General features: G+C 48.3%; 1 protein-coding gene across 6 annotated transcripts in view; it reads right to left on the reverse strand.

Moving 5' to 3' along the window:
• LOC147639114 (putative LRR receptor-like serine/threonine-protein kinase At1g06840) overlaps positions 1 to 16,789 on the reverse strand; it is a 95,766-nt gene that overhangs the window by 48,367 nt on the left and 30,610 nt on the right. For 4 of the 6 annotated variants that reach the window (XM_086787543.1, XM_086787553.1, XM_086787534.1 and 1 more), the window contains exons 5-6: positions 414 to 557; positions 206 to 277 (exon numbers count right to left, since the gene is read on the reverse strand). In XM_086787543.1, coding sequence (XP_086643669.1) covers positions 206 to 277; positions 414 to 557 — 216 coding nt within the window. The remainder of the gene's footprint in view (positions 1 to 205; positions 278 to 413; positions 558 to 16,789) is intronic. The other 2 variants (XM_086787559.1, XM_086787567.1) reach the window with 1 other exon arrangement.

A 16,789-nucleotide genomic window follows, 5' to 3' on the forward strand; every position in this document is an offset into this window, starting at 1 on the left:
TATACACACAGTAGGGCCTTATTTGTTCCTAAAATGTGTATACAAGGGTATGCCCCCTTTCTCTTGTGTTGTATACACAAGGGCTATATTGTATATAGGGGGTCTAATGAATGTGGTTGAACAAAGGTGATGGAGGAGCTTTTGAAGAGTGGGCGCTCCCAGATGCGGTGCTTAAAGAAAATTCAAGCAAAAAAAGGGAGCATACAGGTGTAGCAAGCTCTGTAGCCGACCCAGCTCAGAAGGGATACTCCCAGATATAGAGTTGTTGTTCATGTGACTGCATAAGACAAAATGGTAAGCTTTTTTTTTAAAAAAATTAGAAGTATTAGTACTTGTGTTAAAAAATATTTCCAGAAAACACTTTATTCTTGCTCGATAAACTGTTTAATAATGCAGGGAGGGAGTGCACTTACAAATGACTTGCCTTGTTCAGATATTGAAAGCTCTGGGGAATACTTCCGGAAATGTGATTCTCATCTATCTGTAACCGTATAAGATTTGGAAGATAGCCGAGGGAATCCGGCAAAGGTCCAGAGAGTTGATTACCATTCAGTAATCTGCAGATTAACATATGTATGTAAGTCGTATAGAGTATGAAAGCCTCGGACATGGTGCAGCACTGCAGAAAATATGAAAAGTTTTTTCTGCACCAAAAAACCTCGCACACTGAGCTTTGTGCAAGCAATTTTTTTTGCAATCAATGTGCAACTCTGGTTGTCACACTAAAGGGTGGTTGGTTGCTCCTTCACTGCTCCCATGTCCACCTCAACTTGAAGCCTTGCAGGATGTATAATCCACCAGCTTGAACACAGGTTTTACCAGCAAAAGCGCCACTCTAGGGTGCTTCTTGACAATCATGGCACAACAAATGAACCCATGGAAAAGCAATACCTTGTGAATGCTTGGAGTCCAAAGTTCCTGCCCAATAAATCACAATACCCAGTCAACATGTTGGCCACAGATCTTGAATGCCTTTCCAAATGGTTTTCCCAAGGCTTGTCAAAGACCCCATTGAGGAAAACAAGTCATAACCTAATGCCCATTGTCCAACATCGTGTTTAAAAGATAGATGAGACTCCCCACAGCCTCGCTGTGTAGAAGTGTCTCTAACGGGTAAATTCAAATTAGCCTTCACTGAAAAAAGGTTGTCTTCATGGAGGAAGGTTTTGGCCTCTTCAATGCGAGCTTTGAGAGCTGCCACATCCTTTGGAGATGGGGGCTTCTCGTTGTACTGGATGGATCGGTGTATGTCATAAAAGGTCGCACTAAGAGGCTGAAGGTCTCCAGCTCCCACACCTGTGCATTGCCTGCCATTCTCTAGTTGCCATTCATCTCGCTCCCCTCCTCCCTACGCTCTTCTCCTCCTGCCCGCCTCCCCTTCTTTGTTGCGCACACCTCCTGCCCACCATCCCCTTCTTTGCTGCACACCCCTCCTTCTACCTGCCCTTCACCATCATCTTGCCCCCCATCCAGCCTTTCCTTCACCTCCTTGCTCCTGCCCTACTGCCCGCCATTGCTCCTGCCCGCCTCTCTACTGCCCACCATGGCTACTGTCACTGCCATCTACTGCCCTTCTTGCCCTCCCCTCCTCCCCCCTTCTCTTTGCTTCCCTTCCTCTGCTGCCCTCAAGTATGATTATTCTTTAATAGGTTTCAAGTCGGCGTTTCATTCTGATTAGCATCATGGCTAATAAATCTCCTCTGGCCGGGCGAAGCATCCATTTTTCACAAGACGAGCTTGAGTTCCTCTTCACCAAAATTGAGAAAGGCTCCAAGATGACACTCATTGGAAAATCTTTGGCTCTCACCCCTCCCGTATCCAGGCCCGCAAATGGGTACTAGCAGCGTTGCCTTCTGACACCACACTCCACTTTAAAGATGTGAGGCTACTTGCATTCTTCCAAGTAGACTTTGATAGCCTCAGAAGTGCTCAAGGGCAGCCCCTTCCCTTTGGGCCGAAGGAAGATTTTCTTCCTACTGTACACTAGTTACTTCGACCCTGTCTCAAAAAAGACCGGAACCGCTACCCTATCACACTCAGATTCCCAGGTCTTCCTCATGCATATTGGCCATTGTTGGAGGCCACTCGGACAGCCTTTGGGCTGGTCCTCCAGGTGCCCACCATCCCAGGTTTTCCCACTTCCGCTACCTCGGCTGATGTTGTTCCTAGGGTTATGGTGTTGGCTCGTGACAGTGAGCCCTTTGAGGATTTTGTGCTGCTTCCGGGACCTAATGGTCCCTTGAAGCAATGTATGGAGATGTCCGACAAACATGACCCGTACTGGGTCTATCACCAGGTGGGCCACTTTGTGCGGGATTGCCCTAGGGCCAGGGGTCATAGGAGGCGGCACAAACGCGCTCCCCAAGCGACACAGCCTATTGCTCCACCTCGGCCAGCCTTTCGCCAAGAGTGGTGGGTCGTCTCTCACGGCTTCCCTTCAGGTGGGAACGTTGGGGCACAAGATGAGGCCCTTCCCAAACACAATGTACACAATGATGATGTATTGGGTCACAGCGATGAGTTTGCAGAATCATCCTCGCAGAAGGATTGCATCAAGGCAAAATGACTATGTTGAGTCCTCCTTGCTTGGGATGGACAATATGCAGGATGCACTTGGTATGGATACACAGGACGTGTTGCCATCTTATGAGGCCTTGCACGATGTGCAGCAAGATTTAGGTCATGGTGTCCCGCGGGCCGCAGGGCATCCAAGCATTGCGCACATATGCAGAATCTGTGCAAACTCCAAGATAGAGTGAACATGCTGACACTGGACTTTGCTCCAAGGATTATCCCCTTCTATAGCATTACGAGAGGCGGGTCCAAACTCCAACCAAGCGTTTGCTTAGGTCCGGATCCAAAACCCTCTCTTTACCATGAGGATTATCTCATGGAATGTGCACAGTCTAGAGAGGCTTCCCCCGCACAATAGAAAACGCTTGTTAAGGATCAGCTCCACCGTACCATTATAGGTGGACCTATGGATGTGTTGCTTCTGCAGGAGCACAGTCTAGAGAGGCTTCCCACGCACAATAGAAAACGCTTGTTAAGGATCAGCTCCACCCTACCATTATAGGTGGACCTATGGATGTGTTGCTTCTGCAGGAGCACAAATTGGATATGTTTCAATGTGGTAAAACTTGTAAGATCCTCTCTGGACACACTTTTTGGTCCGGTGCACAAGGGACCAAAGGTGGGGTATGCAGCTCAGTGTCAGCATCACTTTTGCCTCATGTTATTGGCCATGGTGTTATCATACGTTATTGGCCATGGTGTTATCATACTCGCTAGGGTACAGAGAATTATGGTTATGCAGGAGGGACTGAAGTTGGGTATCTTGAATATCTATGCGCCTTATGTACGGGGAGAGAGGATGGCCCTCGGGGGCACCATCACAATCTTCTACCTTTGGCTGATCATTGGATTGTTTGAGGAGACTTCAATATGGTTGAGCAGCCATTGGACAAAAAGGGTGGTCGTGAGGGTAGAACACACCCCTTGGAGAGAGCCTCCTAGGAGAGATTTCTATGGCAGGGATTGATGGACAGAGGATGATTTCCAGAGGAGGCCTAATTCCTCATCTTACTCATGGCATAACTGTAGAAGCGGAGATGGATACATCTTTGCATGGTTGGACAAATTTTATGTGGATGATTGGGGCCTGGATAGAGGAGGCTCTATTGCTATCTTGCCAGGTACTACCAAATCCGATCATTGCCCGGTTGTCTTGTGCATCAAGGAACTTGGGAGCCACAAGGGTGTATCGCGTGCCTGCATCCCAAACTCTCTCTATCACAATGAAGAGACCTCCCTGGAGGTTAGAGAGATTTGGAGGCTTTGTGATCATCCTGACCCATGGGAGAGGCTTGTTTTGGCCCTAGAGAGGACTAGCCAGCAATATCATTCTGTTGCTTTGGTCAAGAAAGAAGAGGCTCTAGACAAGTAGCAAACTATTAGATGCAGGTGGTTGCGCTTCAGAGGGCACACGAGAAGCATCATGCGTCCTCTTGGATCCCAAACCTTTTGTCCACTGTTAGAGTTGAGTTACAGGTGGTCATGGATAGGTGGGCTGAGTTTGCATTTCATGCTAATCAAGCATTTTGGTCACACATGGATGGCAGACCCAACAAACCATTTTCTCAACACATGGACCTGTGCACAATAGGGGCAGTTTGTGATGCTTTCACGATTCTCAGGGAGAATTTCATACTGATCCAAATAAGGTGAGGAGTATTGCCTCAGATTTTTATCAGACCTTGCTCTCTGCAGAGGCCCACTCTTTGGACAAAGATGCTACACAACAAATAGTTTGAGAGGGCATGCCCAAGCTTATTACAAACGATATGTGTGCCTCTTTGGATGCCCCCTTTTCGAAGGATGAGCTGAGACATGCTTTGCACGCCCTCTCTCGAAAGCAAATGCCCAAGGGATGCCGGCCTCTCTCCTTCCTTCTTTTTCCAGTTTTGGGATTACATTGGTGATGATGTTACTTCTGCTCTACAGGACATGTGGTGTTCTCGTATGATGCCCCCTTTTATCACGGCCAAAATGTCCTGGAAGATGGTGATAAGACCAATAGCCCATTCCTTTGCTCGTTTCTGCTTATAAAATCTTAGCGAAGGCAGTTAGCATGAGGCTTCGGCCTGTTCTTCACCGAGTTATTCTTGAGACACAGAATGGTTTCATGGTTTCCTCCAAGGAAGGAGTGTTTTTGATAACATTTTCATTCTGGGAAGCTGTGGAGTGGGCTAAAACTAGCCAACAACCCCTTGCCATTCTTTTGCTAGACTTTGAAAAAGCTTGACAGCGTGGATTGGGACTTCTTGGAAGGCACAATGGCACGGATGGGTTTCTCCCAGGAGTGGATCAGAGGGGTCTCATGTATGTATAGGTAGACTCACAGCACAGTTATAGCATGCCCTGGGGGGGGGGGGGGGGGGGGGGGGGGGGGCACGATGAGCACTTTTAGATCTCCCGCACTGAGGCAGGGATGCCCCTTAGCTCCACTACTCTACCTTTTAGTAGCCGAGGATATGAGAGCAGGTTTCTCAGAGTTACCCCAAGGGTCTTGGGCCTCACGCTACCTCTTCACACAGAGGAGTTACTGGACTTTGAGTTAGCAGATGATACTTCTATATTTTTGGAGGCCTCAAAGGCTTGCCTTTGTGCTTCCTGCACTGCTTTGGAGATTTTTTGTTTGGCAACAAACACCTCCATTAATTGGCACAAATCAGCAGGATTTTGGAATCGCAGGCAAATTGGGGTTCCGATGTGGGGTTTACGTGGATTGAGAGAGGATGCAGTACCAAATATCTTGGCTATCAGGTTGGCATTGACATCTCGCCTCGACACAACAGTTCGCTCCTGTGCTCATGAGCATTAAAAGAAAACTTCAGCATTGGAGTAGTAGTAAGCTTGATTTGGCCTCTAGAGCCTTGGTAGCTAACCAAGTGCTACTGGCGATTGCTTGGTTTGTAACGTTTTGCTAGGTGTTTCATAAGGGATGCATTGGTCAGCTTCATCGGTTTATTCAGAACTTCCTTTGGTCAGGATTAGATGGCACTATACACACCAGGGCGGGAGTGACTTGGGATACCATTATTATGCCTAAGCAAGAGGGAGGATTGAACATCATTGACCCGGAGGCGCAGTGTAAGGCTTTACTTTGTAAGCTGGTAATCAGAGGATTTCTTCACGGCACTAAGCCTTGGAAGGACTTTCTTATGCATTCTTGTGCAAGAACAGGATTATCGGTCGTGCGCTCTCTGACCTCCCCCCCGTTCAGGCTGCATTCTACACCCCCTCCCCTTCGCGCTGTTCTGTGCCCCCCCTTGCCATCTTTTCTGCCCCCCTTCACCCGCCCAACTCTACCAGCTTCCCCCCTCTCCCCCTTCGTTGGTCTGTGCGCGACCCCACCCCCCACCCCTCTTTTCCCCCGCCATCTTCTCCGCCCCCCCTCGCCCACTCAACCCGCTTCCCCTCCTCCCCTTCGCTTCTACGCCGCCCAACCCCCCTTCGCTTTTGCCGCCCCGCCCCGCCCCGCCTCTCTCTCTCTCTCTCTCTCTCTCTCTCTCTCTCTCCTTCCTTCCCCTGTCTGCTTGCTGTCCCCCGTTTCCCTTTTCTCTGCGCCACCCCCCTTCTTTTCCGCCCCTCTTCGCTCTCCTCCCCCCCCCCCCCCCCCCCTCTTCTTCCCGGTTCCCCACCTTCCTTGCTCCGATATTTCTCCCCGTTTCTCCTTCCTCTCCCTCTTCCCGCAGGTAGATTTTCAAGTTCTTCGGGGTGTTTTCCATCTCGGCAAGTCTCAGCACTTTCTGGTCTTCACCCTCAAGAGGACTCCATGGCAGCAACTCCGTCGACCCCGACCAAGACCACCGTTGCTTGCTTATCTTTTTCCGAAGCTGACCTTCAGATCCTTGCCAAACAACTATTGCAGAATTAGAGGCCTCCACCCTGGTTTGCAAAATTGTTGGTAGCTGCCCTGCAGCGCGGACAATTCAAATATCTTTTACAGGTGAGCCTCATTGGTGAGCTTGCAAAGATCACAAACATTCACCCTTTGGGGCATGGCTACTACCACGTGGAGTTCGACTCACCAACGGCGTCAGATCGAGTCATGCAGCTGAGCCCCCTTGCATTGAGTACGACGGAAGCCTTCTTTTCGCGGTGGCAGCATGGCTTCAACAGCGTGTCAGGCTTCCCAGTGACAGTTTGCTTCCCAAGCCTTAGGAAGGAATACCTTTCTCTTCTCCTAGTGATTGGTGGTGCCATCGAGAGACTGATGGAGCACCCCCCCACTGCTGCCTCGGCCCTTGCACAGGCAGTCAGGATTCCATCCCTCTGCATCTGTGTTGCCTCCCCGGATTCAATGCCTCATGTTATATCTATTCCTTGCCTCCGGGGCGACCCCATCATGCAGTGCATGGAGTATTCATGCCTTTCAGGTCAATGCTACATTTGCAGGCAGATGGGACATCTAGCCAAAGCTTGCCCTCGACGTCAGTCCAAGAGACCACCTCCGATGTCCACTTTCTTTCATGTCCAATTTGTAGAATAGCATTAACATATTTATCTTTGAATTTTTAGCTTGTGTGCCAAATAATTTATTGAGTTCATCCCATGCATCTTTTGCCCATTGTATCCCTGTGATGTGATGAATGATTTCATCATTTAAACTGAGTGCAATAAGTCCCAATGCTTTTTCATTCCTGCTCTTCCACTCATTTTTCCCTCTCGTCTCTGGGCATTCATCTCTTCCCTCAACTAGCCCCCACAAATTTTTCCTCATGAGCAAATACATGGTTTTTGTCTGCCATGTGTAAAACTGCTCCCCATTAAATTTGGCTATTTCTTGTGCTGTACTCATGGTGATGTGAAGGGGGTCTTACCTCTTGATCCAATTTCAAGATTCAAGGGCAGTGTCTACCCTTTTACAACTCAATCTGGTGTTTAAGAGATGATTATAACAAATTTATCAGCATAAAATCACCAGAAATTACATTAAATCAAGGGTAACCAATTTGTACGGAATTTTATGTTCATGCATACTTCTTTCGCCGGACCTCTTCCCCCTTCTTACAAGTACCTCCATTGTGATCGATGGAGTCTGGAGTATGCATACTCTCACGCTCAGACAAATGGACGACAGGATCCATGCCTACCTGGCGCACCTTCGTCCCAGGACGGATTGTGATTATTCCCCGTCTAAACCCTCGCCCAGGACTCTCCGAGTGGAGGGCAGTTCCGCTAGTTCCGCCTCACACAGAGATTGATATGTGGATAGTCTCATGGAACATACAGGGTTTAGGGGGGCCTCAGTGCTTTCAGAGACGAGGCGTCCTCAGAGGAGACCTTCAGAGAGCCACAGTTGGGGGACCTATCGACGTTCTTTTCCTCCAAGAGCATCACCTTTCTGAGGGCGCACCCGGCGATGCAGGAAGATTTTACTAGGCAAGAGTCACACTTTCTGGTCACCATCCTTGGGCCCTTCAGGGATGCAAGGAGGAGTTTGTATTTCTGTCAATGAGCAGCTTTTGCCAACAATGACAAGCTCAGGAGTCATAGTTCCTGGGCGAGCACAGTGGGTTACCATTTTGATTGGAGAGGATAGCATTGGCTTCCTCAATGTTTGTCCCAAACGCTCTTGCGGATAGAGCCCTCTTTTGGAGCACAATCCGGCAGGCCCTTCCCCAGGCTGACTTTTGGTGCATGGGTGGTGACTTCAACATGATAGAGGAAACAGAGGACAGACTTGGAGGCACGGCCACAGTCTTAGGAGCAGAGTACTCTGCATGGGAGGAGATGATACTGGTAGTTAGGGGACACGACCCTTGGCATCTTCCAGAGTTTGGGCACAACCCTAGGAGCCTTAGCTTCTCGCGATCGGATAGGAGGAGCACCGGCCCCAACCTCTATAGACTTGATAGGTTTTATGTTGATGAGTGGGCTTGAAGCCATGGGGGGCATGATCGGTATCTTGGCAGGCACTACTTTTTCAGATCACGCCCCGGTTATTATGTCCCTAGAGGACCCCTAGAGGCATGACAGGCATACGAGCTCTAGGATTCCGAACAACCTTATTCAAGATCCCGAGATCTACAAGAGGATAGAGAAAATATGGGCGGGGCTGGACTTTATCTCAGGCTCTACTGCATGCACATTGGATGTGGGGGAGATCAACGGTTTCTTGCAGGAGGCAACCCAGAGGAGATTGGAGGGATTTCAGGAGAAGGAGAGGAGTCTGAGGAGGGGTCTGGCCTCTTTACAGCGGCTTCAGGAGAGTTCCCCATATAGCCCGTGGATTGAGAGTCAGCTTGCTGCCGCCCGCATGGAGATTAGATCCATTGAGGAGAAGAGGGTGGAGTACGGGTACCGTGCCAGAGCTTCATTCTGGACTCAGGTAGGGGACAAAGTCACAAGGGATTTCTTTGAGATAGCCGGCCCCCACAGGAGGAGAGATGGTATTCACAAGTTGCGTGGCCAGGGTGGAGCTATTGTTTCTGATCCCCCCCATGTGAGAGCCATCGCCACTAATTTCTTCCGAACTCCTCACTGGTGCCCCATTATCCCCACTGGCGATGGACATGCGCGAGGGGGTCTAGCAGCACACAAGAGAGGTGGTTTCCCCCTCTCTTCGGTACTTCTTATTGACTGCATTCACGGCAGAGGAGTTGGCAAAGGCATTGACGGCACTACACCCAGGGGCAAATGCCCAGGGGATGACAGGCTTCCAGTTTCTTTCTTTCTTCGTCACTGGGACCTCATGGAAGGCGGCCTTTGAGCTACCTTCAATGAGATTATGCTCACAAGTGCCATGCCAAAGAGGCTCTCAAAGGGTTTGATACATTTGATTACTAAGGAGGGTGGTGACAGATTGGAGATCCGACAGTGGAGACCCATCACTCTTTTAGGGACCGCCTATAAGATCTTGGCCAAGGCCTTGGCCAGGATGCGGTAGCAGGACCTCATAGTGCTACTACTAGATTCTGAGAAAGCTTATGATAGGGTGGATTGGAGCTTTCTCGAGGGCATGATGAGCTGGATGGGATTCCCCGTGCAGTGCATTCATAGGATTTCAGAACTCTACTCGGCCTTGCATAGCCAGTTCTCATTCAATGAGCCCGTGGCGACAGATTTTCCATTTCCGACTCAGTACGACAGGGCTGTCCTCTGGCACCTTACCTCTTCCTATTCATTGCCGAGGCCATGAGTAGTTTTTTCTCAGCCCAGGAGACTGGGCTTCTGTTAGAATTGTGCATCTCAGTGTTCTGGGGCTTTACCATTTATCTCTAGTATTTTATTGTATTTCTCCTATTTATTTGTCTTGTGAGCACTCGGCCAGCTCACTCATGCACTATATAAAGAGTTCCCCATTATTCACTCCTTCATCCATTTCCCTTGCACATAGTTCAACACTCAGTTGTTGGCCATTGCCATTGTAAAGCTTTACTGCTGTTATAAAAGGTGATCTTGTCCAACTCTCTCTATCTCCTTTGCACTCTCTCATATGATTATTGTATGCTTCCACCTGTGCTATCTCCTTCATGGTATCATACACTTAGGTCTAGGCTGCTCCAAACTCTGCAAATCTGCCCACCTTTCCCTCTTTTTGCTGTGCGTTTTTCTCCACATCTCTCCCGGCTGCAGATCTGTGACAACAAGTGGCTGTGTTTCCCAACAGTGCTGCGTTTTCAGGTCCAGCCAGCCGGTTGTTTGCTGCCGGCCAGTTTTCGTGGCTGCGTTTTCTCCTACAGAGGCAATCTGGCCAGTTCACTTGGCTGCGTTTTCTTCTACAGAAGCAATCTGGCCAGTTCACTTGGCTGCCTTTTCTTCTACAGAAGCAAAAGGTGGAGTTGTGGCTGTGTTTTCTGCACCGGCATCTCGTTTTCGGTGAGTTCTTTGCATTTGGTGCTGCCAAACAAGTGGCCCTACATGGTCTTCTTCCTCCACGAGTCCTTGCCCTTCCAGTAGGAGGTTCCTGGTGGATCTTGGACTGTTTTGCTGCTGTCCTGCCTCCTCTCTAAAGTTTGAGAGGGGGTTGATTGTTCCTGGTGCCTCGCTTCGTTGGAAGGCACTTGAGAGAAGTGTTTGAGAGCTGAGATTTGTTCTTTGCTGCTGTGGATATGGCTCCCCCCTGTATGAACAAAGCTGACAAGTTGTAAGGACCCAACTACGCTCATTGGAAGCTTCAGATGCGGGTCTGGTTCATCCACAAGGGATTGTGGGACATTGTTCAGGGCACTGAAAGGAAGCCCGAGCATCCTCAAAACTCTAGGCGGTGGACTCACGATCAAGAAGATGAATTTGCAATGGAATTACAAGACTGGGAGAATCGGGACTCGAAGGCGCATTCTGTGCTTGTGCGGACCGTCACTAATGAGGTCTCACTGGCAGTGCAAACCCTCACCAGTGCTCATCAGGTATGGTCAAAATTGGAGGATCTCTTTGCACGAGATTTATCGATGAGGGCAGTTACCTTGCAGGGGCACCTCTACGGCTTGTTATTTCTTGAAAACAATTCCATGCAGTCTTTTCTCATGAAGGCCGAGGTTATCCATGACCAGTTATTACTAGCTATGGGTGCTGCTTTGTCCTCTTCTCAGCTGGCTGCTCTTATCCTCACCAAGCTTCCTCCCGACTATGATGTGATTTCTCGATCTTTGCGGTGCCACGTCACATCCACTCAATTGGATTTTGATGATCTTAGCTCCCTACTTTTGGAGGAGTCGTCCGTTCTCATCTCACAGGGTAAGTTGAAGGTGTCAGTCAACAGTTCTGACTAGGCACTTTCCTTAGTTCAAGAGAAAGGTCAGAGTCACTGCTTCTCTTGCGGGAAAAGTGGACATCTGTCCAAGGATTGTTTGTCCAAGAAGAAGGACAAGACGAAGGGCAAGGCTTCATCTCAGAGAAAAGGCAAAGACACGACACAAGATAGTGATATAGAATCTAGTACCACTTCTAGGGCTCCCAAGGCGCTTTCGGCTCAGGAGAACCCAGATGGTGTACTTTTCTAGTACACATGCAGTTCTCCCCATGTGCTTCCAACCAGAAGATGCTTGTGGGCGGAAGAGGGGACTAATTACAACTCCACCTACTGGTGCATGGGGACCGTGATTCGGAGTTCCAAGCATTAGACATCTGGTAGGACATGGTTATCTTTGGTACAGCAGAGATTATGAACTGGATCTGTTCCAAGTTCATTGTTCAAGGCTTTTGGGACGTGATGTGGTCCGTCCACTGTTGGGGATTATGGGCGCGATGTGTCCAACAGCTCATCATCTCTTCTTGGAGTTCACTACACACTTGTGTAGGAATTCGTGACCAAGCAAAGTTCCTTGCTGTTCGTGGTGGCATCTTGTTTCAAGGAAACAGGTTGGTGGATGCTCTCTCCGAGGTGATTCCAATATTCGCGGTGATGGAGGGTCCATGGTTGCATCTTCATCGACTTATCTTCTTCCGACTCTTGCACGCTATGAGCTGCAAAGGGGGTGTTAGAATTGTGTATCTCAATGTTTTGGGGCTTTACCATTTATCTCTGGTATTTTGTTGTATTTCTCCTATTTATTTGTCTTGTGAGCAGTCGGCCAGCTCACTCATGCACTATATAAAGAGTTCCCCATTATTCACTCCATCCATTTCCCTTGCACATAGTTCAACACTCAGTTGCTGGCCATTGCCATTGTAAAGCTTTACTTCTGTTATAAAAGGTGATCTTGTCCAACTCTCTCTATGTCCTTTGCACTCTCTCATATGTTTACTGTTTATGCTTCCACCTGTGCTATCTCCTTCAGCTTCAGGGGTTGCGTCTCCCCCTCTGCCTTCATGAGGAGCTTCTTGACTCAGTTTGCAGATGACATAGCAGCTTACCTTTCAGGAGAGGTGGGGAATCTCCAGAGATTCGTGGATGCAATCAAGATCTTTTGTCGCACATCAAGAGCACTGATCAACTGGCACAAGTCGTGTGGTTTTTAGGTAGGCTCTGCACCCGCCCCGACTTGGAGCCTAGTTGAGGCTTTCCCGTGGATCCTGAGGGGCACTCGAATTCGCTATCTTGGATGCCAAGTGGACATTGATATTTCTCCTAAGCAACAGCTCGCCCCTCTTCTTCTAAGTATTCGAAAGAAGCTTCTATACTGGAGTTCTGTGACACTATCCCATGCAGGTAGAGTGGTGGTGGCAAACCAGGTTCTTCTTGCCACTATGTGGTACATCACTTCGTGCTGGGCCTTCTCTCAAGCTTGTATTGGCCAGGTACAACAGTTGATCCGGAACTTCTTATCCATCACTGCCTGCTAGGGCCAAGGTGGCATGGAGAGTGATCATTCAGCCGCGACATAGAGGGGGGTTAGGCCTCATCAACTGTTACATGCACTGAGCTTGATCGTGATAACGCACAACAGAGCCTTCTTTATACCTTTATGTGGTGAGAATCCTTAGCATCAACTTTAGAGAGTAGAGAGAGAGAAGAGAATGAGAATGTAGAAGACGACACAGTATTGGGTCCCACTCAAGCCCCCCCCCCCTCTGCAAGCAAGAGTATTTGCTTATATTATTCTTTGGATAAATGTTGTGCAATGCTGAGTACAAGTGATATGAATGCCCAACGCAAGGACAAGGAAGACCGTACGTCGGCTGAGTATCCACCTAGTTCGAGGCTCTACTGAAGACGCTTCCCACCACTGACGCAAGTCTAAATAGTTGTAGGACTGCACATATGTGTAGGAGAAATGGGGGAGAGACAAAGCTGAAACTGAAACTGAAATGAGAGCAAGACTAGGAGGAGACACAAAGCATAGAGATACCTTGAGATGAGTGTAGACAAGACACAAGATTGATTCTTTCATTGATGTGACACCCACAATATATAGGTGAGAAGTACAAGATAGAGTAGACTCACTGACTTATGGGACAATTATAGAGGTGCCACATGGCACTAGACTAGACTAGACTAGGAGAAGTACACCTAGTGTGCACTTATCTCCAACACCCTCCTTAAGTGGACACTAGAAGGAAGACAGAAAGACAAGACTATGACATGACAAAAGATAGGACCAATACAGATAGACTAGACAAGGACTGAGAGACAAGCCAGAAGATAAGATAGACAAGATCCTGAGACACCCCTCCTCAAGTGATATCCTCATATGGGTCCACAAGGGTAGGGACAAGAGTGGATCATAGACAGACAGAGAGAGAGGCAATCAGCCAGTAGAGTGGTCCCACGGAGAGAGAGACTGTCAGATAGACATGAGAGAGTCTGACAGATAGAAGATAAATGGGGACATAGACAAAAAATGCCAAGAGAATGTGGGTAGCTAATCCACAAAAGAGAGGCATATAGACTGATAGACAGAGTGTCAGAGACATGTGACTGTAAGATCACACAAGATAGACACATAGACAGAGAGACTGACTGATTGTAGATAGACAGAGAGATGGACCTTGATAGATAATCCCTCCTCAAGGGCAATCCTCCATGATCTACATGTAGACAAATAGACATGACATTACCTCCATGATCTACATGCAGGGGTGCCTCTTGGATAGGGACAAAGATAAGTCCATGTAGACAAATAGACATGACATTACCCCATGATCTACATCATTGGTGATCAATGGTGGTAGATAGCATGAAAGCATAGACAAATATGAGAGGGATGGGAAGGTCTTACCATATTTGGCAGTGTCTAATCCCGTACATGAGAGACAGATAGATGAAGGGAAGGTCTTACCACTTGCTGAAATGCAAGGGCAGTGTCTAATCCCATGAAAACTGAAAATTAAATTTTTATATTTTGAGTTTTTTTCGAAAGTAGAAGACTGAAAATTTCATCTAGATATCCTGATTTGATTACTCCAGCTTGAGCAGGTCTTCCCTCTTTCAAAACCATTAGGGCCAGGCTGAGGATTGTTAAACGAAGAGCATCCATACCTCGAAATTTGCAGAACCAGGAGCAGCCTGATAAACTAAAGATGAAGGGGCTGTCCCATGTGAGAAAACAACAGCATAACATGATCCAATGAGGATTCAGAACCGTAGCAAAGTGTCGAGCTGATTCTGACCATAGGTGAGGTATATCCATGGAGTTGTGCAGCCATGAAGTGAGTGGACAAGTTGCTGGAATTGAGGCAACAAAAATCTGAATGTATGCGGGCTGCTTCATGAAGAAAGGGAGCAGCAAATGAAGGCGATGACAGGCTGACTGAAATCGCCCTGAGGATGCCATGAGATGAGGCCCAAAACTGACGGCAAGCTGATGTAGAATGACGCGGAGCTGAAGCTTGAAAGCCACGAGCTAAAGATGAGCTGTCATGAGGAATTGCGCCACACTTTGAAGCTGAATATGAGCTGCCATGAACTGAAGATAGTTGCCGGGGTGAAGTAGAGTAACCACGAGCTAAGAAACGTTGAGGATGAGGTGAAGAGAGCTCAAGTAGAAGCAGAGAGCTGAGGCGAGTTGAAGCGGGTTGAAGTGAACTGAAGCTTGAGGCAAGGATGAGGGGAGCCAGGATAAACCTGCTCTGATACCATGTAGGAGAAATGGGGGAGAGACAAAGCTGAAACTGAAACTGAAATGAGAGCAAGACTAGAAGGAGACACAAAGCATAGAGATACCTTGAGATGAGTGTAGACAAGACACAAGATTGATTCTTTCATTGATGTGACACCCACAATATATAGGTGAGAAGTACAAGATAGAGTAGACTCACTGACTTATGGGACAATTATAGAGGTGCCACATGGCACTAGACTAGACTAGACTAGGAGAAGTACACCTAGTGTGCACTTATCTCCAACAATATGCTGGCTGAATGTGAAGAGGAGCTTCCTTATTGCCTGGAGTTGATAGGATGCTGAACTGCTTTGCTGAATTCTGCTGAATACCTGAATGACTGAAGTGGGACAGAGGCCCACGTTTTAATATGATCTACCACTGCTGGTCAGCTGCTGCAAATGATCAGTCCGCCTGCAGAATATCTCCACGACTGCATTAATGAGCAGTCGGCTGCTGAAAATCCGTGTTGGCTGGTTGTAAAAGCCCACGATTGATTTAAATGTTCAGTCGACCTGCTGAAACACAGTCGGCTGCTGCTACTCACAGTCAGCTACATAACAAAGCTCACGATTGGCACATAGCCCAATCGGTTGCCATGTAGGACTGGTCGGGTACTGGCCGACTGGCCCCCTAAGCCACATGGTCTCGCCGACTACATGGCAAAGGCATAGATGGCCTTTGCAAGGCTAGCCCAAATGGGCATAACTTTGTTGAACGTCGCTGGTGCATCGGTGAGACCAAAGGGCATCACCACAAATTCGTAGTGGCCACGCTCGGTCCTAAAGGCCACTTTTGGAATGTCGGCCTCAAAGATCCGGACCTGATGATAGCCACTCTTTAGATCAATCTTAGAGAAAATATTTGCACCGTTGAGTCGTTCAAGGATGTACTCAATTATGGGCATGGGGAATCTATTCTTCACTGTTAGCTTATTGAGCGCCCTATAATCCACACATAAGCATGCGGACTTATCCTTCTTCTGGACAAACAAAATGGGAGTGGCAAAAGGTGAGAAAGATGGCCGGATAAATCTGGATCGGAGTAGTTGGGCTAACTACTGCTCCAGCTCACTCTCCAATGCCTTAGAAAGGCGGTAGGGGAACTTACTTGGAGGTTTTGATCTAGGAACCAACTCTATGCAATGGTCCTCAGGTCTACTGGGTGGAAGAGTGGGTGGGAGGTCGTCTCACAACATGATGTTGCTGTATTGAGACAAAAGACCCACCATCCCTACAGGTGCTACTTTAACTGCATTAGACTAAGAGCGGACATATAGCAACGCACACTTTGCTCCTTTTCTGATGGCTCTTTGGGCCTGAATGTGGGAAATTAGTGGAATGCTAGAAATGCTCCATTCCCCGTGAATCATGAGAGGCTCAGGAAAGCCTTCGACGATGGTGAAAGTGTCCTGCATCCAATCAGGAATGGGTGCATACTGTCGACACCACTCGATCTCAAGTATCATGTCACGCCGCATGATATTCTTGTGGCAATCCATGGAGCGGAGGAGGGTAGTAGTCTGCTCACCTTTTCTATTGGATTCCATGGCACATTAGAGAGATCCGAGCTCCCCTTAGAGGATTTCAATGGGGCTGAACCTTACAGAGGGTGAGGGTGACTGAATTTCAGGCTCGGGAGTGGCACATAGACCAACCACCTGCCAAGGTGGCCAGGGAGACGTTCTATGGATATGGGAGTGCCGACCTCTCAAGCGCCTTCAGTGGGACCCGGACAAG

Source organism: Cibotium barometz, chromosome 4, assembly GCF_041138505.1.
Source record: "Cibotium barometz isolate CiBa-2024 chromosome 4, ASM4113850v1, whole genome shotgun sequence".
Classification (NCBI taxonomy): Eukaryota; Viridiplantae; Streptophyta; class Polypodiopsida; order Cyatheales; family Cibotiaceae; genus Cibotium; species Cibotium barometz.